Source organism: Ruditapes philippinarum, unplaced genomic scaffold, assembly GCF_026571515.1.
Source record: "Ruditapes philippinarum isolate M1 unplaced genomic scaffold, ASM2657151v2 ctg3667_1_1_1_1, whole genome shotgun sequence".
Classification (NCBI taxonomy): Eukaryota; Metazoa; Mollusca; class Bivalvia; order Venerida; family Veneridae; genus Ruditapes; species Ruditapes philippinarum.
Window position 1 is genome coordinate 156,087 of NW_026861498.1, and position 26,041 is coordinate 182,127.

At 32.6% G+C, this 26,041-nt stretch overlaps 1 protein-coding gene and 1 long non-coding RNA gene across 2 annotated transcripts in view; both read left to right on the top strand.

The window, feature by feature from the left end:
• Positions 1-2,999: 2,999 nt before the first annotated feature.
• The window catches only part of LOC132715862 (DNA mismatch repair protein Msh2-like), a gene marked incomplete at its 3' end in the record, with an annotated part of 29,344 nt that continues 6,302 nt past the window's right edge, over positions 3,000-26,041 (top strand). The window contains 14 exon segments of the mRNA XM_060698957.1: positions 3,000-3,083; positions 5,724-5,869; positions 6,700-6,810; positions 8,782-8,868; positions 10,593-10,716; positions 13,545-13,631; positions 14,265-14,323; positions 19,251-19,371; positions 21,833-21,946; positions 22,131-22,267; positions 23,604-23,720; positions 24,280-24,450; positions 24,981-25,070; positions 25,404-25,575. Coding sequence (XP_060554940.1) covers positions 5,759-5,869; positions 6,700-6,810; positions 8,782-8,868; positions 10,593-10,716; positions 13,545-13,631; positions 14,265-14,323; positions 19,251-19,371; positions 21,833-21,946; positions 22,131-22,267; positions 23,604-23,720; positions 24,280-24,450; positions 24,981-25,070; positions 25,404-25,575 — 1,501 coding nt within the window.
• On the top strand, positions 11,521-12,765 carry LOC132715861 (uncharacterized). The gene is made up of 2 exons (XR_009623738.1): positions 11,521-11,673; positions 12,534-12,765. It is a non-coding gene; the product is annotated as an uncharacterized LOC132715861 (long non-coding RNA).

Genomic DNA, 26,041 nt, shown 5'->3' on the forward strand with positions numbered 1-26,041 from the left:
TGAGGCAAATGAATAGCATACTCTTAAATAGAAAAGAAAATTTCTCATAAAAAGTATCACTATTTATAAAAAATATCAAAATTTGAAAATCTTGACACATCACTTGAAAAAAACTATGCAATATTTTTTGTTCTATTTGCAATACAATCTGAATTTGAATTTCAACTCGAGGCCAAATACACTAAAGCGACACTTTGGACTGTACATGTTCTATTGAATAAAAACCAGCAGTACTATTTCACAAAGTCTGATGATAGATAAATATTTTGTTATAAAACAAACGGCGCGAATGTTCGATTTCATTTTCAACCAGATGGAAGCAATACAAATATTTTTGAGCAAATCCAGTTTTTTTACATTTGCTTCAATTAAATTAAATCGAAATTGAAAGGCTATGACATTGAATTTACTATATGTACCATGAACAAAAAAAAAAATTTCAGATTTGAGAAGTATTATTTTTAATCATTTACTTAATATTTAAAAAGCACATTGTCCATTTTTAAAATGATTAATATATATTGTAGCCCTATACTTTACCTTCAAAGGACTCATATAAATGTCATTTCCTTGAATGCCCTCGTCCCATAACCTAATTAGCAAATCCTCTTCATGAATCAAAGAAGCCGTCCATCTGCATTTTATTATCTCCCGTTCGATCTGCTTTTTTTACCATCTCATCAGAGTTTTGCTGATTTTTACGTTCTGTCCTTTAATTCTTTGCTGCTCTTTTCAGTTTTCTGCCCGCAGCATAACTAAGTAAAAAGAAAAAATAGGTCTTCTTGACAGTCCCACTTAAAATTAAAAAAGAACATCATTTTTTCATCGCATATCAAATGTTTGCAGATAAAGCTCAGTGTGAAACAATGCAGATTTATGTTTTTAAAATGGGCTGGTACATAGATTTTCCTCATAAACAATGCATGTTACAATGCGCGCATAATTTAAAACTGGTAACTTGGTATCAATAAATATTTTTCAATCCAAATCAAAATGAATAAAAAAATGTTTAATTTAAGGTGGTGCCATTAGGGTGGGACGAATCGTCACTAAAATGGGGCGAGTCGTTATGGCGGCGAATCGATCGTTATCCTAATCTGACATTACTTCCAGTAAATTTTCTTTTTTTGTCAACTTTACATATGATATAGATCTAGAAGGTTTTTTTTAAAAAACGCTATGTAGAACGAAAAGAAAAATTTTGAACTTACCGTCTATCAGTAGTCTTAGATGCCTTGATTATTGTTTTTTTATTCATATTTTTGTGTAACACCACAAGTTTTTCATCTTCCAAAATAACCGCCTTTTTTCCTATGCATAGAATTAATGCAAACGAATGTTATTCCTAGCTACTATAGTATTGTATAAAGTTCCTAATTTTGCAGCTGCAATGACAAACCTGTTGTAAGTTAGTTTGTTTCTGACCATTAGTCATATCAAAAAAGAAAGAAAACTGTTTGTATGGTAAGATATCTTTTTTTCTGAAATGGCAAAAAAATTTCGTTTCCTATTATAATCTTGTTTTGTTGTCGGCTGATAGGGGGCGCTCGGTAGGCTGCAGTTCCCTGCAAGATCTTATCGTTTAATTGCGCGGCTGGGAGCCATGCTGTTCAAAACAATAAACTAACAACAGATGTTAAGTCCGAGAGAATTATAAGTCGCTTTTTTACGACATTTTACCTTTTTACGCATATACGTTAATCTATTCGACAGTTTTTTTACTGATAATGATAGATATAATCATAAAAAGCCGTGGGTATGGATCAGATTGCGTATTAACAATAAGAAAGAAAAAACTGATCTTGATCACTCAAAAATAAAATCTACATGCAATTTAGTTAGACATGTATTTAACAGTAAAACGAGATTGTATAATTGACTCTTTTTTTACGTTTTGCGCTGAGCATGGAATTAATAATTGGTGATGCTTAAACTAAGAGACTTGAAAAACCCATATATATTTTCCAGTGACTGATTAAAAACAAGTACGGTAATGAGTAAAGGGAAATTTAAAAAAAAAATGTATAGTTGTTAGGGGTTTAGTCGTTATGAACAGTAAAACAAAAGGACCTACATCAATGAAAATTTCTGTTATAATTAAGCAAATTATGAACATCTGAAGTACAATGAATATGTTATGAATTGTATTGAATAAATCCTGGAAAATCTCTGATTTTAATGAATCATGAACAACTTGTGAATATCTCAGAACTTTAAAGTGTAATGAATTTGTAATAAATGGTATTAAATGCAGTCGGGAAAAGTTCTATTTCCAATAAATCATGAATAAATTGTATACACTCCAGTTCAAGTATAATGAATTGCAATAAATTGTATTGAATATATCTTATGTTTGTAATCAATGGTTAATAAATCTGTCTTTTGTAATGAATCTATAATAAATGGGGTCTTTACTTTCCAGTAAAAGCACAATTTATTTATGATTCATTTAATGAATCATGAACAAATTGTATTAACAAATCAGGAAAACATGATTTATTCCAGATTTATTCACAATTTTGATATAATTTGTTGATGTATTTTTTTGTTTGGGATACTATTTTCAATTGGGAATATGACCCAATAACGGCTATAAAATAAGCCAAAAAAATTCCTGCTGCTGTTTGTATATTCAATAATGCTAAAGTTGTTTAATATATTTATATAAAGGGTAATTAAGCTATATAGCTAACAGACCTTTGGTATTGTCAAAACAATGCATGTTAACCAGCTTGGAGCTTGTGTTGAACCATTCACTGTTTACCCTCTGAAGTCAAATATTAATTTGTGTAATTTGTTTCTCATTTCATATGAAGTTTGATCATAAAAGCATAAAGTGGGTGAGCATTTGAGCAAAAAATTGACAATAACCAAACTTCTCTATTGTTAAACATTCATTAATTAAGTGTTATAAACCTGTTGATATCATTCATGTACAACAAATATAGCAGTACACAATATTCAACTGTTTGCTCTTTTTTTTTTTTTTTCTCAGGAATATTATACAGTTCATGGCCAGGATGCAGTATTTGTGGCTAAGGAAGTTTTTAAGACATCAGCTGTTGTCAAATACCTCGGTTCAGGTGAGTGTATAAAATTTGTTGATATAAAATTAATATACAAACTTTGTGCTGATTGACAGAATGATAATGATGTTCTTTGTCAAATTTAAACACAAAGTGTGACTGTTTCCTAAACTTTCAGGTGTTTTTAGCTCACCTGTCACAAAGTGACAGGGTGAGCTTTTGTGATCGCTTTTCGTCCGGCGTCCGTCCGTCGTCCGTCCGTAAACTTTTACTTTAAATGACATCTCCTCATAAACCACTAAGCCAATTTCATCCAAACTTCACAGGAATGTTCCTTTGGTGGTCACTTTTAAAAATTGTTCAAAGAATTTAATTCCATGCAGAACTCTGGTTGCCATGGCAACCGAAAGAAAAAACTTTAAATATCTTCTTTTAAAAAACCATAAGAGCTAGAGCTTAGATATTTGGCATGAAACATCTTCTAGTGAGTGTCTACCAAGTTTGTTCAAATAAAAGCCCTCGGGTCAAAATTGGCCCCGCCCCGGGGGGTCATTGATTTTCCCTATATGCATATAGTAAAAACTTTAAAAATCTTCTTTTAAAGAACCCAAAGAGGTAGAGCTAAGATATTTAGCATGAAACATGTTCTAATGGGTGTCTACCAAGTTTGTTCAAATAAAAGCCCTGGGGTCAAAATTGGCCCCGCCCCAGGGGGTCATTGATTTTCCCTATATGCATATAGTAAAAACTTAAAAAATCTTCTTTTAAAGAACTCAAAGAGCTAGAGCTAAGATATTTAGCATGAATCATGTTCTAATGGGTGTCTACCAAGTTTGTTCAAATAAAAGCCCTGGGGTCAAAATTGGCCCGCCCCGGGGGGTCATTGATTTTCCCTATATGCATATAGTAAAAACTTAAAAAATCTTCTTTTAAAGAACTCAAAGAGCTATGGCTTAGATATTGAGCATCAAACATGTTCTAATGGGTATCTACCAAGTTTGTTCAAATAAAAGCCCTGGGGTCAAAATTGGCCCCGCCCCAGGGGGTCATTGATTTTCCCTATATGCATATAGTAAAAACTTAAAAAATCTTCTTTTAAAGAACCAAAAGAGTTAGAGCTAAGATATTTAGCATGAAACATGTTCTAATAAGTGGTCTACCAAGTTTGTTCAAATAAAAGCCCTCGGGTCAAAATTGGCCCCGCCCCGGGGGGTCATTGATTTTCCCTATATGCATATAGTAAAAACTTTAAAAATCTTCTTTTAAAGAACCCAAAGAGCTAGAGCTAAGATATTTAGCATGAAACATGTTCTAATGGGTGTCTACCAAGTTTGTTCAAATAAAAGCCCTGGGGTCAAAATTGGCCCCGCCCCGGGGGGTCATTGATTTTCCCTATATGCATATAGTAAAAACTTAAAAAATCTTCTTTTAAAGAACTCAAAGAGCTAGAGCTAAGATATTTAGCATGAAACATGTTCTAATGGGTGTCTACCAAGTTTGTTCAAATAAAAGCCCTGGGGTCAAAATTGGCCCCGCCCCGGGGGGTCATTGATTTTCCCTATATGCATATAGTAAAAACTTAAAAAATCTTCTTTTAAAGAACTCAAAGAGCTATGGCTAAGATATTGAGCATCAAACATGTTCTAATGGGTGTCTACCAAGTTTGTTCAAATAAAAGCCCTGGGGTCAAAATTGGCCCCGCCCCAGGGGGTCATTGATTTTCCCTATATGCATATAGTAAAAACTTAAAAAATCTTCTTTTAAAGAACCAAAAGAGTTAGAGCTAAGATATTTAGCATCAAACATGTTCTAATAGGTGTCTACCAAGTTTGTTCAAATAAAAGCCCTGGGGTCAAAATTGGCACCGCCCCGGGGGGTCATTGATTTTCCTTATATGTGTATAGCAAAAACTTAAAAAATCTTCTTTGAAAAAACCCAAATAGCTAGAGTTAAGATATTTAGCATCAAACATCTTTTAGTGAGTGTCTACAAAGTTTGTTCAAATAAAAGCCCTGGGGTCAAAATTGGCCCCGCCCCGGGGGTCATTGTTTTTCTTTATATGTGTATAGCAAAAACTTAAAATCTTCTTTGAAAAAACCCAAATAGCTAGAGTTTAGATATTAAGCATGAAACATCCTCTAGTAAGTGTCTACAAAGTTTGTTCAAATAATAGCCCTGGGGTCAAAACTGGCCCGGCCCCAGGGGTGTCATTGTTTTTAACTATATGTGTATAGTAAAAACTTTAAAAAAATCTTTTTTTAAAAAGCCCAATGAGCTAGAGCTTAGATGTTTAGCATGAAACATCTTCTTATGGGTGTCTACCAAGTTTGTGCAAATAAAAGCCCCTGGGTTAAATTGACCCTGCAACGTTGGGGGGTGGGGGGTTGGGGGGGCCTATATACAGGTGAGCGACCTCAGGGCCATCATGGCCCTCTTGTTGTTGTTGTTGTTCTTATTTCTCATTTTTCCCCATGGATAATATAATAATGCAATGAAACCATGGATTTTACATTTTTATCTTTACACAAAGTGTTCAGTATATAAAAGTATTAGCAGTAACTAATACATTGTGAACATGTAACCATATAACAGATTTGTCTCCCCTACTTAACCAATTATTTGGTTACAATTGCATGGACATTCGCTGTAATTTCTAGATTTGAAAAATAAATTGTTAATTAACAAATGTGTTTACAGGGGAAAAGAAGCTTGAATCAGTGGTACTCAATAAAATGAATTTTGAGTCTTTTGTACGAGACCTACTTCTGGTGAAACAGTACAGAGTGGAGGTGTACAAGAACAAGGGTGGAGCTAAAAATAATGAGTGGAGTCTTGGATTTAAGGTAATCTTGAGATATTATTTACAATAATAAATAAAAGTGAAGAAAATGTAACACCTGTTTTCTATTGACCAGTTTGTTTGCAGCAGTGGTGCAAAAATGGTTTTAATTACATGAAAGTGTTCTTTTCAACATATGTCAAATCAAGTTTAGTAAAGATACAGGGAAAACATAGGTAAATCCAAATTTCAAAGAAATAGATTTAGTCTTTGTGGGCAGATGGTCTTGAAACTAGTAAAACTAAAATTCTTCTAAAATTCATGTCAAGGGTTACCTTAATAGGTTGAGGCATCAAAATTGTCACCACTGTTTAACCTGTGTAAACATACGAGGCAACTAAATGTGTTTGAATTACTGGAGTCTATGCAACTTAAAGCTCCAGCAGGTAAGGTGGTTTTGACGTGTAGTGTTGCTTTAAGTTTGTAACATCCAACGTAAGCCAAAATGATCTTTTCTTTTTTGGTGCTATATAATCTAAATTGTGTTTGCTTGCTGTAATCAAACCTAAAGACAAAAGAAGGAAAAAAGTAAAAAAAAAAACAAAAAAAAAGCAGCCAAAATTTACACACATACATTATATGGCAAGGACATGTGAGGAAGCTATCCAGCTAGCTTACGGAACGTCGGTGGTTCTACTCAGGTACCCGTTCTTGCCTGAAATTATGCACTGAAGGGCACCTGAGGTCTTCCTCTACCAGTAAAGCTGGAACGTCGCTATATGACCTATACTGTGTCGATGTGACGTAAAACCCAAAACAAACAAACAAACATAAATGCATATGCTTAATAATTACAAATGAATAAATTGTAGCTTTATTTCATTATTTTTACAGGCATCTCCAGGCAACCTGACACAGTTTGAGGAGATACTGTTTGGAAACACTGACATGTCAAACTCTGTTGGGGTTATTGCTGTAAAATTATCATCCGAGAATGGGCAAAGGGTGAGTTAATAGGCAATAGTTTCTTATACTTTCTACCCCAGTCATAATGAACCCAAATTTGTGTATCAGATCTGTTAAAAATTCGGTAGCATTATATTTAATTGTTTGTGGGCAAATGTTGATCTGTATATTCTCTTGCAGATCACATGTTTAAATGTTGAATTCAAGCATTTAATAAGATTTTTTTACTTTTTAGCTTGACTATTTGATAAGGATAAGTAGAGCTATTGTAGTCACCAGAGTGTCGGCGTAACCACTTATGTTAAAGTTTTTGTAATACCTCGAATATTTTCAAAGTCCAATGACATATGGCTTTGAAACGTTGCACACTTGTTCACCATCATGACCCTTACATGTAGACAGGAGGAGGTAACTGTATCAAGCATTTTGACAGAATTATGCCCCTTTTTCGACTTAGAATTTTCGTTAAAGTTTTTGTAATACCTGAAATGTTTTCAAAGTCCATTGACATATGGCTTTGAAACTTTGCACAGTTGTTCACCAGCATGACCCTAACCTGTAGACAGCAGGAAGTAACTGTATCAAGCATTTTGACAGAATTATGCCCCTTTTTCGACTTAGAAGTTGCATACCACCTCAGATATTTTCATATTCTATTGACATCTGGCTTTGAAACAAGTTGAAATTTTATACTCTTCTTTTAGAGCATAATAGGACTTTCTTCAAGGCCTATAACTGTAACATGATTTTAAAGAAAAATTTTGCCCTTTTGTTAACTTAGAAAATTTTACATTATCAAGTTTTTTTTACTATTAAGCACTAAGAATAGTTGAGCGTTGCTGTCCTACCGACAGCTCTTGTTTATGCAGTAGAATTGCTTTAAGTCATAAATGTAGCTTTGAATACATTTTACCATGTCCTCATATTTTGAGGTTTTCAAAAAAAGATTTTATTTCTTAGCTTGACTATTACGAATAAAGAGAGCTATGGTACGTTCCAATGTGTCTTAATTAGTGTGGGCGTCACACTTGGATTAAATTTTTGTTTGCACATTGGTATCTCAAAAACTTTTGTTTGCACATTGGTATCTCAAAAAACTACTGAAAGGAATAAGTTGAACTTTACACACTTATTAGTGAGCATGCTAGGAGGTCACTAAGGCCCATAACTTAGACATGGATTTGGCAGAATTATTTCCTTTCTTGATCTTTTTGAAAATTGTGCATTATCCAGGCTCTTGTTTAACTATCAAGCACTGAGAACAGTCAAGCATGTGATTGTTGTTCTACTGACAGCTCTTGGTTTGTTTGATAGTTATTTTAAATTAAGAACTTCTAACTTGTATTTACCTATTATTGAATGAAAGATTTCTGTAAAGTAAGGCAGCTTTAAAGGGACTCCACTGAGGTTTATAAGCCTAGTTTGAATTTCTTACATAAATGAGCTGGGGCACTTTAAACAGAAATATATGCGAAGATAGATAAGAAATATACTTTGAAATGAAATAAAAATTGTATTTTCATGCTTTTCTTAGCCCGATTTGAGTGAAAAGTGTTTAAACGCTTTTCATTTTGGGTGATTTTTTTTACATTTCGAATAATTATTCTGGAAAAACGAAGTGCGCGAATGATCTAAAATTTTGCACAAAGATTTTTGGTTTAAACCTACATCAAATGGTACATTTATCTGGAAACAATATTTTCAGTCCTATCATGCCAAAAAACCTCAGTGGAGTCCCTTTAAGGATACTGATTATAAGAGTACAATACAAATTTTACAAGAATATTTATAACTTAAAAAACACCAAATTTATAATGCTTTTCAACAATGAAAATCATTTTGATCAATTTTTGGATATCACTTCAAAGTTAACGTATACCCAAATAACTAGACATGACCTGTGTGTTTAACATATTCAGTGAACTTATGCTGTTTTGTAAATGTAAGAAATTAGACATTTCAATAATATAATAGTAATAATAATAATAATAATGTATATTGTTATCACAGATGCTAGGAGTTGGTTATGCAGATGCTACATTGAGGAAATTTCAAGTTAGTGAATTCACGGATAATGACCAGTTTTCAAATCTAGAGGTGAGAGTTATGGAATACTAAGTAAAGAAGATTAGATAAGACAATATTTTATCTCCGTTACCTATATATATATATAGCATCCATGCCCTAAAGGTTCTGGTCTTTGACTTCAAACCACTTGCCTCTCACTGTTGTGTGTTCAAGCCTTGCCAACTTTGTTTAACTCTTTCATGTAAGAAAGCTGTCCAGCTAGCTAACAGAACATCACTGGTTCTACCCAGGTGCCAATTTGTGCCTGAAATAATTCAAAATGGGGCAACTGAGGGCCTCCTTTACCAGTAAAGCTAGAAAGTTGCCCAATGACCTATACTGTGTTGATGTGATGTAAAACCCATCAAAAAAAAAGTGCAAACAGTCATTAAAAAAATATGTAATTATCATGGTCATATGACAAAATTCAGAAATTATATAAGAAAAATACCAAACATTCAGTGATCAGCATGACAGTTGTACCAAAATTTTGAAGTTACATGTAATTAGTCTAGAACATCTTTCCATTATATATTTAAGAAAATAATATTCTTTGTGATTAACTGTAATTTATTTTTAGCTCACCTGTCACAAAGTGACATGGTGAGCTTATGTGATCGCTTTTCGTCCGGCGTCCGGCCGGCGTCCGTCCGTAAACTTTTACTTTAAACGACATCTCCTCATAAACCACTTAGACAATTTCATCCAAACTTCACAGGAATGTTCGTTTGGTAGTCAACTTTAAAAAAATGCCATGGCAACCGAAAGAAAAAACTTAAAATATCTTCTTTTAGAAAACCGCAAGAGCTAGAGCTAAAATATTTGGCATGAAACATCTTCTAGTGGTTGTCTACCAAGTTTGTTCAAATAAAAGCACTTGGGTCAAAATTGGCCCCGCCCCGGGGGTCATTGATTTTCCTTATTTGTATATAGTAAAACTTAAAATATTTTCTTTTAAATACCACAAGAGCTAGAGCTTAAATGTTTGGCATTTGGGGTTAAAATTGGCCCGGCCCGGGAGGATCATTGATTTTCATTATTTTCTATAGAGTAAAAACTTAAAAAAATCTTCTTTTAAAAAACCAAAAGAGCTAGAGTTTAGAAACTAAGCATGAAATATTTTCTAGTTAGTGTATATATAAAAGCCCTGGGGTCGAAATTGGCCCCTCTCGGGGGTGGGGGGGGGGGACATTGGGGAGGGAAACATTGTTTTTTCCTATATGTATATAGTAAAAACTTTAAAAAATCTTCTTATAAAAACCCCAAAGAGTAAGAGCTTAGATATTTATCATGAAACATCTTCTAATGAAAATTAGATAATTTTGATTGATTATTTAACCGTCTATAAATTATGAAATTTCATCCAAAACATAAAAGCAGGTGGCCATGTCTAACATTAAGCTGTTGTTACATCATGGACACATTTCATAGTAGTGATAACAAAAATAGTCAGAAAAAAATTATGCAAAGGACATTAGTATACAGAACAAAACATATTTGTATGAACAGAACATGTACATATATTTTACTAAAATCATTTAAACAGGTATGAAAGTGAATTATATTCAAGAAATAAGGGACAATTATCGATTTATCAGTGTATCATTAATATTTTTCATCCGATATAAATGTACATGTATCACTGAATCAATGACAGCTCTAGTTGAAATTAGCACTAGAACGACAGTGAAAAAAAGTGTCAGTTTTTTCTTGGGCTAGTAATTTCATACTCATAATATTCTATTCCATTTCAGGCATTGATTGTACAACTAGGACCGAAGGAGTGTGTCCTGGCCCCCGGGGATTCCACAGCGGATACTGGTAAACTTAAACAAGTCCTTGACAGGAGTGGTGTTCTTATTACAGAGAGGAAGAGAAGTAAGTCTTGTTTTTATATTATATCAAAACTTTTATGTCAAGATATTTAATAATATTTTTTTTAAATGAAGTGAAGGTGTGAAAATATGTTTTATGTAAACTTGCCTTTTTCAGGGGAAGTAAGCAAGTGTTAACTTGCAAACAAACTCTGTCATTGTTCAATTTCTTAGATACATGTAGCTTGCATCTTTATTTGAACATAAATTTTGTTAAATTATAACTTTATTTTGGGTGACGTTTAAAATCAAAGTCTTATTACATTCCCCCCCCCCCCCCATCTTTCGTTTTATAAATTTTATTTGGATTTCGGCATGACACTTAACATTTCAAAATGTACAGTTTTGTAGACTGTATAGTAAAATTGAGAATAGAATAATATCTGGTTGTAATTCAAGCTAGATGTGTTAATGTGTAGTGCCTTCTTTAATCTTCTAAACCACCATCACAAAAATTCTTCAAAGCAGTTTATAACTTATCAGGGCTCGCGCTGGCAGGAGCCAATGAGCAAATTGGCTCCAAAATTATTAAATTGGCTCAAGAAAATCATGATTGGCTCCAACTTACGAAAAGTATAACTTTTGGAATATCCAGTCTAAATTTAGCATTTGCTATTTTAAGAATGGAAAAGTACACATTTGGTTTTCCATTTACAACTTCCGCTTTACCGCTTCTTATCACAAAACACTGCGGCACAGTCTCCTTTTTGTGGGGTCATTGACTGGTCTATATTTGTTACTTCCCTTCCAAATAAAATATCGTTATAAACAGTAACACAGTCTAATACACTGACCTCATGGTATGTTTTATCAGCTGATAAATATGACACTAATTGGTGTGAATTGTTGAATGTGCACTGGATAATTGGTCTTTATATTCAATATGAAACAATAACTAGCGGCATCTTAAGATTATCGCCAATCATATCAACAGTTTGGTTATGAAATGGACGACTTTACGGTAAGTTTGCATTCATATAATTTTATTGTTAGCTCGACTATTCGATAAGAATAAGTAGAGCTATTGCAGTCACCCGAGCGTCGGCGTCTGCGTCGGCGTAACCACTTATGTTAAAGTTTTTGTAATAGTTCAAATATTTTCATATTGACATATGGCTTTGAAACTTTGCACACTTGTTCACCATCATGACCCCAACTTGTAGACAGGAGGAGGTAACTCTATCAAGCATTTTGACAGAATTATGCCCCTTTTTCGACTTAGAATTTATGTTAAAGTTTTTGTAATACCTCAAATATTTTCAAAGTTCATTGACATATGGCTTTGAAACTTTGCACACTTGTTCACCATCATTACCCCAACCTGTAAACAGGAGGAGGTAACTGTATCAAGCATTTTTTTTTACTATCAAGCACTAAGAATAGTCGAGCGTTGCTGTCCTACCGACAGCTCTTGTTGTTGATAAAAAGATCAAAGGAATTATGAGTTATAGAATAGAAGTTTTTTTTTTTTTAAATTGCAAATTAAATCTGACCTAATAATGGCTCCAAAAAAGCATAAATTTGACAAGGAGTATATTTGACAATTAGTATTCCTGAAAAAAAAAATTGACCTTACTTTGTACATAACCTCTATCTGGAGCATTCATTTACAAATGGCATACATGGCTGTGAAATGTTTATGGAAAATTCAAGAAGCATACAACATATTTTTAGGAAACTTATGCTAATTACTTTACTCTTATAATGAATAGTTGGCATTTTTTTTCCTGAATTATGTTTAGTTTAGAACTTTTCAATATTCTTTTCTTCATTAATAATTATTCTTCTTACTCTCAAATGTTTCTGTTTTTATAATTTCAGATACAGATAGTCCTCAAACCAAATCTTTGGCATTAACCAAGCAAGCTGAAGCAGCACATTGGAATGTGGTTCTGATGTCACTGTCATGCCACTAACTTAGATTTTATGAAAACATTGCTGACCAAATTAGCCTGGAAAATGTTATTCTTATAGCTACTGAGCTGCAAGCTTTTATGATCAGTTTTAAAGTGATTAAAATGTAGCTACCAAAATAAAGTTGGATATACATGTAGTTTATGGTTTTTTTTTTAAATATCTCATGCCTTTTTAAGGTGTTCCATATATGAACTAATGCTATAAATAAGTCTGACAATTGAATTCTGGTTATTTTGCAGTACCATTGCCTTCTTGAAAATAAAATACAGGCACGCAATTTTCGCCGCGAAAAATTGGCTCAAAGAAAAAATCTGCCAGTGCTAGCCCTGCTTATATTTTAAAGCAAGCATAAAACTTTCTTAAGAGCAGTGAAATTGTACTTATTACTGCTGTTCATGAACAGTCTCATTTAAGTGTGTGTGTTCTTGAGTTTATTTATACTTGCCATCGGTTGCCCATATGGGCAAGTCCTCCAAAAGAGTATTAGTCATTTTAGATTTTGGGAAATAGTGAAGATACAGAAAGATGCCCCAATTCTAGGAGCTTCTCTGGATTCTTTAACATGCAAAATTTTTCAGCACTAATACATGGGACCTTGATTTAAAGTCGCATCCGAAAGACTTTTAAGTAGTTTTAGTTGGACAGCCCAGGTATCAAACTCTCAATGTTGAGAATACAAGCTCCGCGCTCTAACCATTTGAGCTATGCAACATTGATATTTCACTGTATGGGAAGCAATATAAAGCATTTCTTTTTATGGTCGAAGTTAGTGTGAATATGAGTGAATATTTTCAGGCAGGCAGCTCTCTGCCATATTCACATTTTTGGCTCAAAATATCACAGACGTTGGCACAAAAATGTTAATTTAAAAGTATGTAGAATAGATCTTAAAGTTCGACATATACAATTTTACAGGTGAATTTACAAACAAAGATGCTGTCCAAGATCTGAATCGTCTGCTGAAAATGAAGAAAGGTGAACAAGGAAATGCTGCATCTTTAGGTTAGTTAATGATATTCCGGAGGAAAAAAGGAAGCAATTTTTAATGCAATTAAACAACTAGTTAAGACACTCAGTGGTGAATTCTCCAGCTTATGACATGAATGGAAGAGGTAGTATACCCTCTCACCTGATAAAGCAGGAAGGTCATTTCAAATGATTTTGCAGTATCGGTGTGATTTTAAAGGGACTCCACTGAGGTTTTTAAGGCAGGACAGGACTGGAAATATTTGTCAGAAATTTGTTGACAATTTGATGTTAAGTCTGCACCAATGACTTGTGTACAAATTTTCAGATCATTTTCCTCAACCCTGCTTTCCAAGAGTAATAATTTTTATTGTGCAAAATGACCCCAAGATGAAAAGAGTTGCTATGATTTTCACTTACACTGGGTTAAGAATCATAAAAAAATCGATATTTAATTTAATTCCAAAGAATTGTTTATATCTATATGGAAATGGAGTGTACACTGTTATCAGGTACATACAGTGGTTTAAACTGATAAGATCACCAATCCGTATATAAAGCCTATCTAGTCAATTGCCTATAAAGTAATGGGTTAAGGTTATTATTGCTTTTGATTGATCAGAAACTACCTTTGAATCTTCAATCTATGATGATCTATTTTCTCTACAGCTGAAGTGGACAAACAGCATGCCATGGCAGCCTTGTCAGCAATTATCAAATACCTTGAAGTAAGTTTACCTTGAAAAACAGTATTATTTGCAGGTTTTTCCTGGAGGAGAAGTATGTCAGGTGCCTCTCTCTGCATTGATAAGTTAGAGCAAACAAAAAAGAAATCCACTCTGTTAGGCTGTTAGCTCAATAGGAAGAGCATTGGAATATAAATCGGGCGAACCAGGTTTAATTTCTTGATGGTGCAGTAAGTCGGTAACAGTCTTTGTTGAACAGTAAAAGCAATGTAAAATATCAACAAAAACTCAATGTATTGTCAATAGATCGACAGTATAAATTTGAACACAATTTGGTACTGATTACCAAATTCCTGTCAGACAGGACTCCCTACTTAGAAAAAGCAAGCGTCCAAAAAATCCACATTTTTTGAAACTTTGCATCCACACGAAATTGTGTTCATCTGTCTAATTATGCTCCCCGAAAAAATTTCGGGGGAGCATATAGTCGCCGCCTTGTCCGTCCGTCCGTCCGTCCGTCCGTCCGTCCCGTCCGCACTCACAGGAGAGTAATTATGTGGCTAGAGGGACAATAGGTTCTCTTTGATGTCATTCATTCCGTAATGCTTTTATGTGGCTATTTTCTTTTGCGTGGCTAAAAAGAACAATAGAGAGAACAATAGAGTAGCCACATAATTACTGTCCTGTGAGAACGTCCGTCCGTCCGTCCCCTTTTCTTGTCCGGGACATAACTTTGAAACAACAAGAGGTATCAACATGAAACTTTGTAGGTAGATAGATCTCATTGAGTAGGTGTGCAGTGCACAAGAACCGTAACTCTGCCTTGCCTAATTTTTGAATTATTCCCCTTTGTTTATTTTTACACTTTGAACTTTGTCCGGGACATAACTCTAAAAGTATAAGAGGTATCAACATGAAACTTTGTAGGTAGATAGATCTCATTGAGTAGGTGTGCAGTGTACAAAAACCATAACTCTGCCTTTCCTAATTTTTGAATTATCCCCCTTTGTTTATTTAACACTTTGAACTTTGTCCGGGACATAACCCTAAAAGTATACGAGGTATCAACATGAAACTTTGTAGGTAGATAGATTTCATTAAGTAGATGTACAGTGTACAAGAATCTAAACTCTGCCTTTCCTAATTTTTGAATTATCCCCCTTTGTTTTTTTTAACACATTGAACTTTGTACGGGACATAACTCTAAAAGTATAAGAGGTATCAACATGAAACTTTGTAGGTAGATAGATCTCATTGAGTAGGTGTGCAGTGCACAAGAACCGTAACTCTATCTTGCCTAATTTTTGAATTACCCCCTTTGTTTATTTTACACTTTGAAATTTGTCCGGGACATAACTCTAAAAGTATAAGAGGTATCAACATGAAACTTTGTAGGTAGATAGATCTCAGTGAGTAGGTGTGCAGTGCACAAGAACGGTAACTCTGCCTTGTCTTATTTTTGAATTATCCCCCTTTGTTTATTTTACACTTTGATCTTTGTCCGGGACATAACTCTAAAAGTATAAGAGGTATCAACATGAAACTTTGTAGGTAGATAGATCTCATTGAGTAGGTGTGCAGTGCACAAGAACGGTAACTCTGCCTTGCCTACTTTTGGAGTTATTGCCCTTTGTTCATTTTGACACTTTGACTTTGTCTGGGACATTACTCTAAAAGTATAAGAGATATCAACATGAAACTTTGTAGATAGATAGGTCTCATTGGGTGGAAGTGCAGTGCACAAGAACCGTAACTCTGCCTTGCCTTATTTTGAAGTAATTGCCCTTTGTTTATTTTTACTTTTTGACTTTGTCCTGGACAATACTTTAAAACTATTAGAGATATCAACATGAAACTTTGTAGGTAGCTAGATATAATTGGATAGAACTGCAATGCTTAAAGAACCTAAACAAAGCCTCGTCTAATTTTGGAGTTATTGCCCTTTGTTCATTTTTACACTTTGACTTTTACCTGGGACATAATTCTGATATCATCAGGAAACTTTATAGATAGATAGATCTCATTGAATAGAAGTGCAGTGCAAAAAAACATAACTCCGCTTTGCCTTATTTTGGAGTTTTTGCCCTTTGTTCATTTTTTTTATACTTTCCTGTGTCCAGAACCTTCTCGGGGAGCATCACCCGGTTCAACCGGTTCTTGTTTTTCATAATAACAATATAAATAAAGGAATTACATACTTATACTATGTTTATCAGTCAATCAGTTTACAAACGAACTTACTCCGGACTTAAGAATATTTGGGTTTTTCCCAGCTTTTCTCCAGGGGTACAAACAAACTTTTACAGTTACAGCTTCGAAATAAAGCACAACAGGTTGACTAATCTTTTGTGACCGATAGTGAAGCTATAACAGTAAAAGTTTGTTTGTACCGGGGGATGAGCATGGAAGAATATACATTTGCCAAGTTAGGGATGACATCAGATTCTATTGGATGCCAACATAGGACTGCTTATCTTGAAGGTAGTTTCTTGTCCCGTTATATTTTGTCTCAGGTCAGATATATTCTAACAACATGGTAACTTAAAGCTGATCGTTTGCTTTTCATCTGTCTTTCTGTGACTAATAACTACATTGTAATTAAATATAGAATAATGAAAGATACACATAATTTTAAAACGTTAGCATTTTAAGTAAACAGTATCTTAGACACTTGTAGATATTGAAAATACTAGGCATTTGATTTTGTTGTAAGGTATACTGTTTTGAATGAAGAAATAAAAAGAAAAAACAACATAAAAGATAAGACTTTAATGATATATTTATCTTTAAACAGACTATAACAATATAACAAACAATTGTTTAACAATGACTAATTAAAATGATGATAATAATATTTTTTGGTTTAAATTAGGAAAAGTTTTCCTAATCCAGATTATGTAATAAATCCTTTGTCTGATTATTTTACCGAGGAACTTGAATAATTCCCAGTTGTTGTAGATTTAATTCTAATATACAACATTCTATTCAGTCATTTCTTGATTTAGCAGAGGATCCTGAAAATTCCTCAGTTATTGAAGATTTCATTCTGAAATACGAAATTCCATTACACATATTAGCGAACTGTAACCATGTATTTGTGATTTCATCTGCTTTTGTCCTGTTTGAAGTTATTACTTCTTAAATGATTCAGGTTTCCAAAAATCACCATGACATGTACACTGTCGTCTGATGTTTTGTCTGCAATAGTACTACCTTCAATGATTTCTGTTAAATCTTTAATTTTATACATCGCTACACTTTTCTTTGATCTCTTGTGTTTAATCGCTACCGAGAAGTTATCATTAACAAAGCTAAATCCCACAATTCCAACTATGTCTGCATATTGTGTATACACACATTCTGTGTAATTGTGTTTTGACTCTTTGTGTACATTAACACGCAAGTTCTCTCCATTTAGTTTAATTGCCCGTCCTTTTACGTCTGCAAATCCTAAGAAGTCTACCTTTATTTCATTCCAGTCAAATTCAAGTATGTAATTTCTTGTTAAGTGAAATATCTTCTCTAGAATTCCGTTGTCCTTATTGAATTGTTTCCATACATGATGTTTTACACTCTTTTGGAACTTTTCTTTAGCAAAATCTTCCGCCCATGAGATGAATTTCTCCCGTTCAGCCTGCATCAGTCTTTTTGTTACTAAAAAAATAAAAAAACAAATGATTTTTTACATTAATATAATATACAATGTATGGTTTATTAACGTTACTTTACTTGTTGTTTTTTTTAACACAAAACAAACAAAAATTTGATGTGTGGTTCCTTCTTGTTAATTTCATGTAAACACAAAACATATAGAGTTGATATACATGTAGATTAAAAGAAAGAAAAGAACAGTAGATTATTCTTGATATATTTATTTTCACTTGATTGTAAAGGTTACATGTAAATAAGTCACCTTGAGCAGTTAGTACCTAGTGTTCAACATGTATAATAAATTAAACTGACCAAATATGTAAAAAAAAAAACAAAGATTAAAATAAACCAATTTAAGTAGAATTTTATTGGTTTACATGCATCTTATGCAAATATTTTTTAACAATGACCCAAGAAAGTTAGATTTAATTTAACATTTCAATAGTCTTATATTTATCTTTTTTTCTAAGATTATTTACCTGTCATTTCAGTTGATTTTTAAACCGATATATAAATAAACTTAGGCACTCTTCAATAGATTTTCCACAGAATAACTATAATAATGCAATTTTTCAACATTTATATGCTCCAAAAAAGTACCTACAGTTTGATTTGTTGATGATTAAATTGCATGGAATAATCTCAAATTTGACATAGGCTATTTGATTGGTCCAAATGTGTGGTAGTGACCAGTGTTCTTACAGTAATTACAGTACTTGATTGATCATCAGAATAAACTGTGAACCAGTTTATTGTTAGAAGCAAACTTATCCCCTTTGAGCTAATCATTGCATGACATGGTCAATTGGTCAAGTCCCAATCATGTGTACATTGTTGTTTTATCAAAGTGTGAAAATATCTTTGAAGTTTGATGGATCAAACCAAATACCAAACATTTTATTTGTACAAAGTAGTTTACAAAGTTATGAAATTCTTGCATTTTTTGAATGCAGATCAAAGATTTATTGAAATAAGTAAATATAAAACAACAACAACAATTCCATGCTATGCAATAACCATAAAGGCAAATACAAGTTTGAAAAAGAATTTTAATGCAAATAAAACTTTACATTATCAATTATAATTATAATAATGCATAAAATGCAAATAGTTATCAAAAGATTACATTGTCAAATTACGCAAACATTGTAACATGTTAAAAGAAAAAAGTTTCTTTTAAAACATCTGAATTCAAAATGTAGTAGCAAAAGAAAAAAAGTTTCTTATAAAAAAAATCTGAATTTAAAATGTAGTAGCAATGAATGCTATATTGTGTTGTTTAACTCGTGTAAACAATTAAGAATAATTTGTATTTCAGCTTCTATCGGATGAGAGTAATTTTGGTCAGTTTACATTGTCGACCTTTGACCTTGGTCAGTATATGAGACTTGATGCTGCCGCTGTTCGAGCCCTGAATCTACTCCCTAGCTCTACTGAAGGTAGAAAAAAAAATTTAATGTCAATGACATTTGTTTCACTTTTAAGTAATATAATGCTTTTTTACCAGTTAAAAATATTTTTATTGCTCTGTAAAAGTAGTTTTTTTTTACCATATTGAAAGGTTTGTCTAAAATATTATTAGCATTTTGTGAGAGTCCTGCATTTTCATTACATGGCTAGACTTAAATTCACAATCATTGAAAAGTAAATTTCACAATTTTACAATAGTAATAATTTATGAAAAAAAAAAGTTTTAGGCAATTTGTAACAGTTCAATTTTGACATACATGAAGAGAACATGATAAAGGAATGAATATTCTTGCATATCAAACTGGTGTTTGCTTAACCCATGCTTGTAATTTCATCTGGCATAGGGCGTGCCAGATGAGTCGCATGCTATACATCTGCGTCATTTTTGCGCATTTTATCAATGAGCTGTATTAAAATGATGTCATTTTGGCATATTTAAGAATGAAACTGCATGCTTAGGATGACATGTTAAGGTAACAATGAGGCTTGAGATAACCTAGCTAGAATACTTTGTTCTGTGACTTTAGCCCATATTTGATTCATTTTCTTGGATATTCTAAACACTTCTGAATAAAAGTTTAAAAAGATATAAAGAAATCTAGTTTTGTTATATAACGTTATTATCCCCCGCTGAAAATTTTGGCGGAGGATATAGAAGTAGTCTCCGTCCGTCCGACCTTCCGTCCTTCCATCCGTCCGTCCGTCCGACATTTTTGTCCGGAGCATATCTCTAAAAAGTATTTGAGTTATCAACTTGAAACTTCATAGGTGGATAGACCTCATTGAGGAGGAGTGCAGTGCAAAAGAATGATAACTCTACCTTGCATGATTTTTGAGTTATTGCCCTTTGTTATTTTTCAAAATTGATTTTTGTCCAGAGCATAACTCCAAAAGCCTATGAGATATTAAAATGAAACTTCATAGGTGCATAGATCTCACTCAGGAGGTGTGCAATGCACAAGAATGATAACTCTACCTTTCATAATTTTTGATTATTGCCCTTTGTTATTTTTCATACCTAATTTTTCACCTGAGTGGGGCATAACTCAAAAAGTGTTTGAGATATCAACATGAAATGTCATAGGTGGATAGATCTTATTGAGGAGGAATGTTGTGTGCAAGAATGATAACTCTTCCCTATACAATTTTTGAGTTATTGCCCTTTGTTTTTTTCCATGCTATTTTGTCCAGAGCTTATCTAAAAAAGTATTTGAGGTATCAACTTGAAACTTCAAAGGTGGATGGATCTCATTGAGGAGGAGTGCAGTGCTTAAGAATGATAACTCTACCCTGCATTATTTTTGAGTTATTGCCCTTTGTTATTTTTCAAAATTAATTTTTGTCCAGAGCATATCTCAAAAAGCCTTTGAGATATTAAAATGAAACTTCATAGGTGCATAGATCTCACTCAGGAGGTGTGCACTGCACAAGAATGATAACTCTACCTTTTATAATTTTTGAGTTATTGCCCTTTGTTCTTTTTCATACTTAATTTTTCAATTCAATTTTTTTCTCAAAAAGTATTTGAGGTATCAAATTGAAACTTCATAGGTGGATAGATTTTACTGAGGAGGGATGCAGCACACAAGAATGATAACCTACCCTGCATTATTTTTCAGTAATTGCCCTTTGTTATTTTCAGCCATCAGTATTCACATAGGTTTCAAATCTGTAATCACTATAGCCATCAGTTTTCATTACCAAAAGACCTCTTAAAATGGAATTATTCTGCTCTAATACATATACATTCTTCCAATGAGCAAACACATTCGGCGGGGGATGGCCATGTTGACATGGCTCTTGTTTTCTTATAGTAGTATGTGATTTTACAACTTCATGCATATTGGCAGGAAAATCAAAAATCTTTCTAAGAACCGGTCACTATTGGGGTGGATTGACATCATTTAAAATACCTAATCCATCTTAAATCTAAGGGTTTGTAAAGAATTAATGCAGACACTAGAAAGTCCAGTCTCAGTAATGATATTGTGTGAAGTCATAATAAAGTTAAAGTGGCCTAAAGCTTTTCTAAAGGTTGAATAAGTTATTTTTAGATAAATTATTTCATATAATTATCAAATCCAAAGAATTAAGGTGGAAAATAAAATTTGTCATTGATAAAATACATAAACAATAAGGAAACCCTTTGATACCTTTGCTCTCTATATCTAAATTTGAAAGCTTTTCCAAATTTCTCTTATTTTATCTTTAGAAACAAATGTCACTGGCTCGCTGTAAATAGCTCTTAGGACGCTTGTTTGAAGAAGGCTTAATAGTGATATGGATAAAATTACTGAAATATTTACATGTAGTTTAAAACAACATAGAATTGTTTTTCCAGCAAAAAAAAAGAAAAAGCTGAAGGCTGCATTTAGCATGTATTACATTGTTATGATTTTTTCCTGACATGATACTCTTATATTTATTCAGGAGGCAACAAGAATCAGTGTCTACTTGGTCTTCTAAATAGATGTCGCACTGCACAAGGTCAAAGGTTACTAGGTCACTGGGTCAAACAACCATTGGTGGATAAAAATAGAATAGGTATAAGCTGTTAATTTGTAATCAAGTTAAGATCCGCCAACAAATTTTGAGGATATACATCTATGGAAATTAACTTATTATTATAAGCTTTTGAAAATGCCTGTATAGTGTATCACAGTATGTTTATTGAACATTCTTTTTGATTAGCCACCTTGTATCAAATATTTGTGTAAATTTTACGCAGAGGAGAGGCTAAACATTGTTGAGGCATTTGTTGAAGATACAGAGCTTAGACAGATGTTGTTTGAAGATCAATTAAGAAGGATACCAGATTTCCAGAGATTAGCTAAAAAATTCCAGAGGAAAAAAGCTTCATTACAGGTACATGTAATGTTATTTGTAAACTTTGATTTCATATGAATATAACAATTTAATGACATTGTTAAAAGTTTAAAATCCTTAATAGAAGAAATTCAAATATTATTATCTTTTTGCATGATACATGGTTTTAATATGTGATGTTAGTTTGTTCGATTGATTGGATTTAATGCTTATTTTTGAACTGATTGGATTTTATGCTTATTTTTGGACATATCAAGGTGATCAGCACAACTCACCAGTTTTCCTAGATAATTACCGATTTCTTTGCTTGTGATCAACTACTGACTGTCATGATTTCTGAATCAGTGGTGAGAGACAAATGACCTTTAGACTCTATGTCCAAGACAAATTGTCACAGAGAAAGTTCGTCTTGCTTGAGAATCAAATCAGCAAGCCCTGGATTTCATATCTAAAGCTTTCCCGATTGAGCTAAGCTAGCTGAAATATGATGTTAGACTATATGAGTGTTAACTGACTTGAGTTTGTTGGTTGTAGAATAATTATAGATGGCTACATATGGTTTATTTTCACACATAGGGGGTTACGTTAAGTAACTAATTAAGTTACTTTAAATGATACTTATGAAAATTGTATTGCCCTATTGATGAGTCTGTTAACTAGATATTGTATGTGCCTCTTTTGGCTCTAGCATTGATGTGAGCAGTATGTAATATTTGATATTTAAGGTTTTGGAATTAGTCAGTTACATTATTTGGCCACAAGAAAGCCAAGATGAGTCATTATGTTTAAATAGAATACATTCAAAGTCTAGACTACTGTTAAAATGTTTTCTGGTTTAAAATGATTATGTAATAAAATTACCATAACAAATTCTTGTTCAACATTAGTTTATTAAAAGATATTCAGTAAATAGAGATATATTATCCCCAAATTTGTATTCGAAAAAAAAAGATAATTACTATACAGTCTCTTTTTAATGTAAAATAAACATCTTTTGAATACACACACAGAAAATATGTTCTGTTTTAAACTCTATACACTGCAGGTAATCACAGTATGATTACATAGTGTCAATAAAAAAACTGGCAGTTTTAATTAGAATAGACCACATTAGTATAACAAGTAATAGGGAATGCAGCTTTTCAAACAATGTTTATACATTCACTTATTCAAATTAGACGTATTCAGATAGAATTTACTAGATTTCAATAATTTTCTGCAATAAAAGTATTTTACCCAAAGATGAGCTTAGTATATCTTATGATTTTATTTTGAAACTTTCAATAGTTTGATTAAAAGATGGTCAAAATATATGTATGCTTTTCCTTTCCTAAACTAAGGAATTATAGAAAATGTATTGTATTTGTCCTTGCAGGATGTGTACAGAGTTTATCAGGCAATAGATAAGATGCCATATCTACTGGAAACATTAGAGAAAACTGACAGTCAGCATAAATCACTACTCATGGACATTTTCAGCAATCCTCTTAAGGTACAGTGTGTGTATACAACAGGATAAATGTAGGATAATTGTCATTGAGTTAAATTTTATACTGTTTATATTCCCATACTTCAGTAAGCGATATTGTATTTTTCTTCTTGTAAGATGTTACTTAGTATACGAGTGTAAATGTCAGGTCAATTGTCCTTCCCTCTGTCCTTCCACCTGTTTCATTGCACCTTCTGGACTTAAATTTCAGTATATGTTTATTGTGTCAAGGTCACTCAAGAAGAGATTTTTCTACTTTTCCTTACCTCACGATTAAAGCTTTGTCTTGGAGCATTTATCTTTGTTAACAATGTTTTTTTTCTTGACTGTAATCCTTTCAAGGCATAATTTATCTGAAAAATGTGTGTATGCTTATGTTAAATTGCATATATTTCTTAATTGTAATATTGTTAACTTATTACATACCATTATTATTTTCTATTTCAAATATATCTAACAAGGGTCATTTTGATATGTAAGTAAGAAATATTACAGTAAACAAATTTATCAAGGCCCCTAGCCTTCGATTTGTCTGAACTTTTTAACTGATTTATGTACACAGGAGCTGTTAATGGACTTTGCCAAGTTTCAAGAGATGGTTGAAGCCACCATGGATCTTGATCAAGTTGAGAACCACGAGTTTGTCATAAAAGCCGACTTTGATGAGGGTCTGACAGCGTTAAAAGAAAAAATGGACAAGTTAGAGGACAATATTAAAGGTCAACTTAACAAGGTATGTATGTTACACATCATGTAGGAGTAACTTTATCTAAAAATTACACCTTTGTGGCTGAGGGGTTTGCAGCCACCGTATATCTCTGCATGATGGTAAGAGGGGACTAAATGAGTTTGAACATGATCTTGAAATTAATAAAAAATTGGAAAACATTCTGTCATAGACAAGTCTAAGTCCATTGATTAATTTGACACCTTCAATCTCAAAATATTTTTCATACCTTTTACATTTATATATATATATTACTGTAAGCTTATGTTTCGCATTTTTTAATTCACTTGTAAGCGTTGACAGTTTGAAATTTTGTCATTAAATTGAGACCTTTTCATGAGTTGAAGTCTTGATGTTTTGACTTTTTACCCATCAACTTACTGAAGTTCTATGGTATCTGTTTATATCTGTTGTCAGTCCAATTTAACTGTAATGTGTGTCGCAGAATAAAAATGTACAAGATATTTGATTTGATGAATTAAGAACTTGTGTTATATTTGTTTCATGTGTTTTTAACTTTATGGTGTAACTTATAGGTTGCCAGGGATCTTGGTTTAGAGCCCAACAAAGTGTTGAAGTTAGAAAGCAATGCTCAGTTAGGATATTTCTTTAGAGTGACCTTAAAGGTAAGTTATTTCTTGTTCTATAGATACAGTATTAACAAATATAAATGATTATATAACCTGAATAAATATATATTAAATAAAATTAAAATATGATGAAACAGTTCTGTCACTGTGACAGAAGAGAACTTACATACTTGTTTTCAAAATAATTATTTTTACCTTAAAGAAGAGAACTTACGTGCTTGTTTTCCAAAGTATTATTTTTTTTTACCTTATATAACAGAACATACTTGTTTTCCAAATCAATATTTTTTTATCTTAAATGGTACTAGTTTGCAAACATTGTTCGATAAAATATCATGTTTAAACCAAGTATTATTTATTTTGACACAGGAGGAGAAAGTTTTAAGAAACAACAAGAATTATATCACCATAGATACAAAGACCAATGGTGTGAGGTTCCATAACAAGGCAGTGAGAGAACTTAATACAGATTACCTTGAGGCGAAGGAAGAGTACGGTGAACAACAGAAAAGTGTGGTGAACGAGGTTATTGGAATTGCAGGTAATATTTTAACCAATATTTGTTTTGGTGGTTGATTTTTCAAACCTTTAATGGTTCTACGCATGTGGAGAAGTTGGTAATTGAATAAGATAATAATAGCAAGCTATTCAATTAGTATATGTTCAGTTTGTAGTTTTTCTCAAGTGCAAGGGCTTGAAAGGATACATGTAGCAGCACCTGAGATTTTTCCTATTTTACAATTTATGATCAAATGTTGTCTTACCACTTTTACCGTAATCTGACTTCCATCAGTGAGGAATATAGTTTATCGTTTTGTTTTATTTGCTTGCTTGTGTAAATCCTTATAACATTATTATGGCATTTTATTATGTTAACTTACAGATATTCATGCTGCATTAGGATTTTTCAAATTATTTTGAGAGTTCAAAAATAAATCCCAATAGTTTTGTATTACTCACTATTTCATGATTCCCATCACTGTGTTGTTCATGGTTAAAAAGATTTC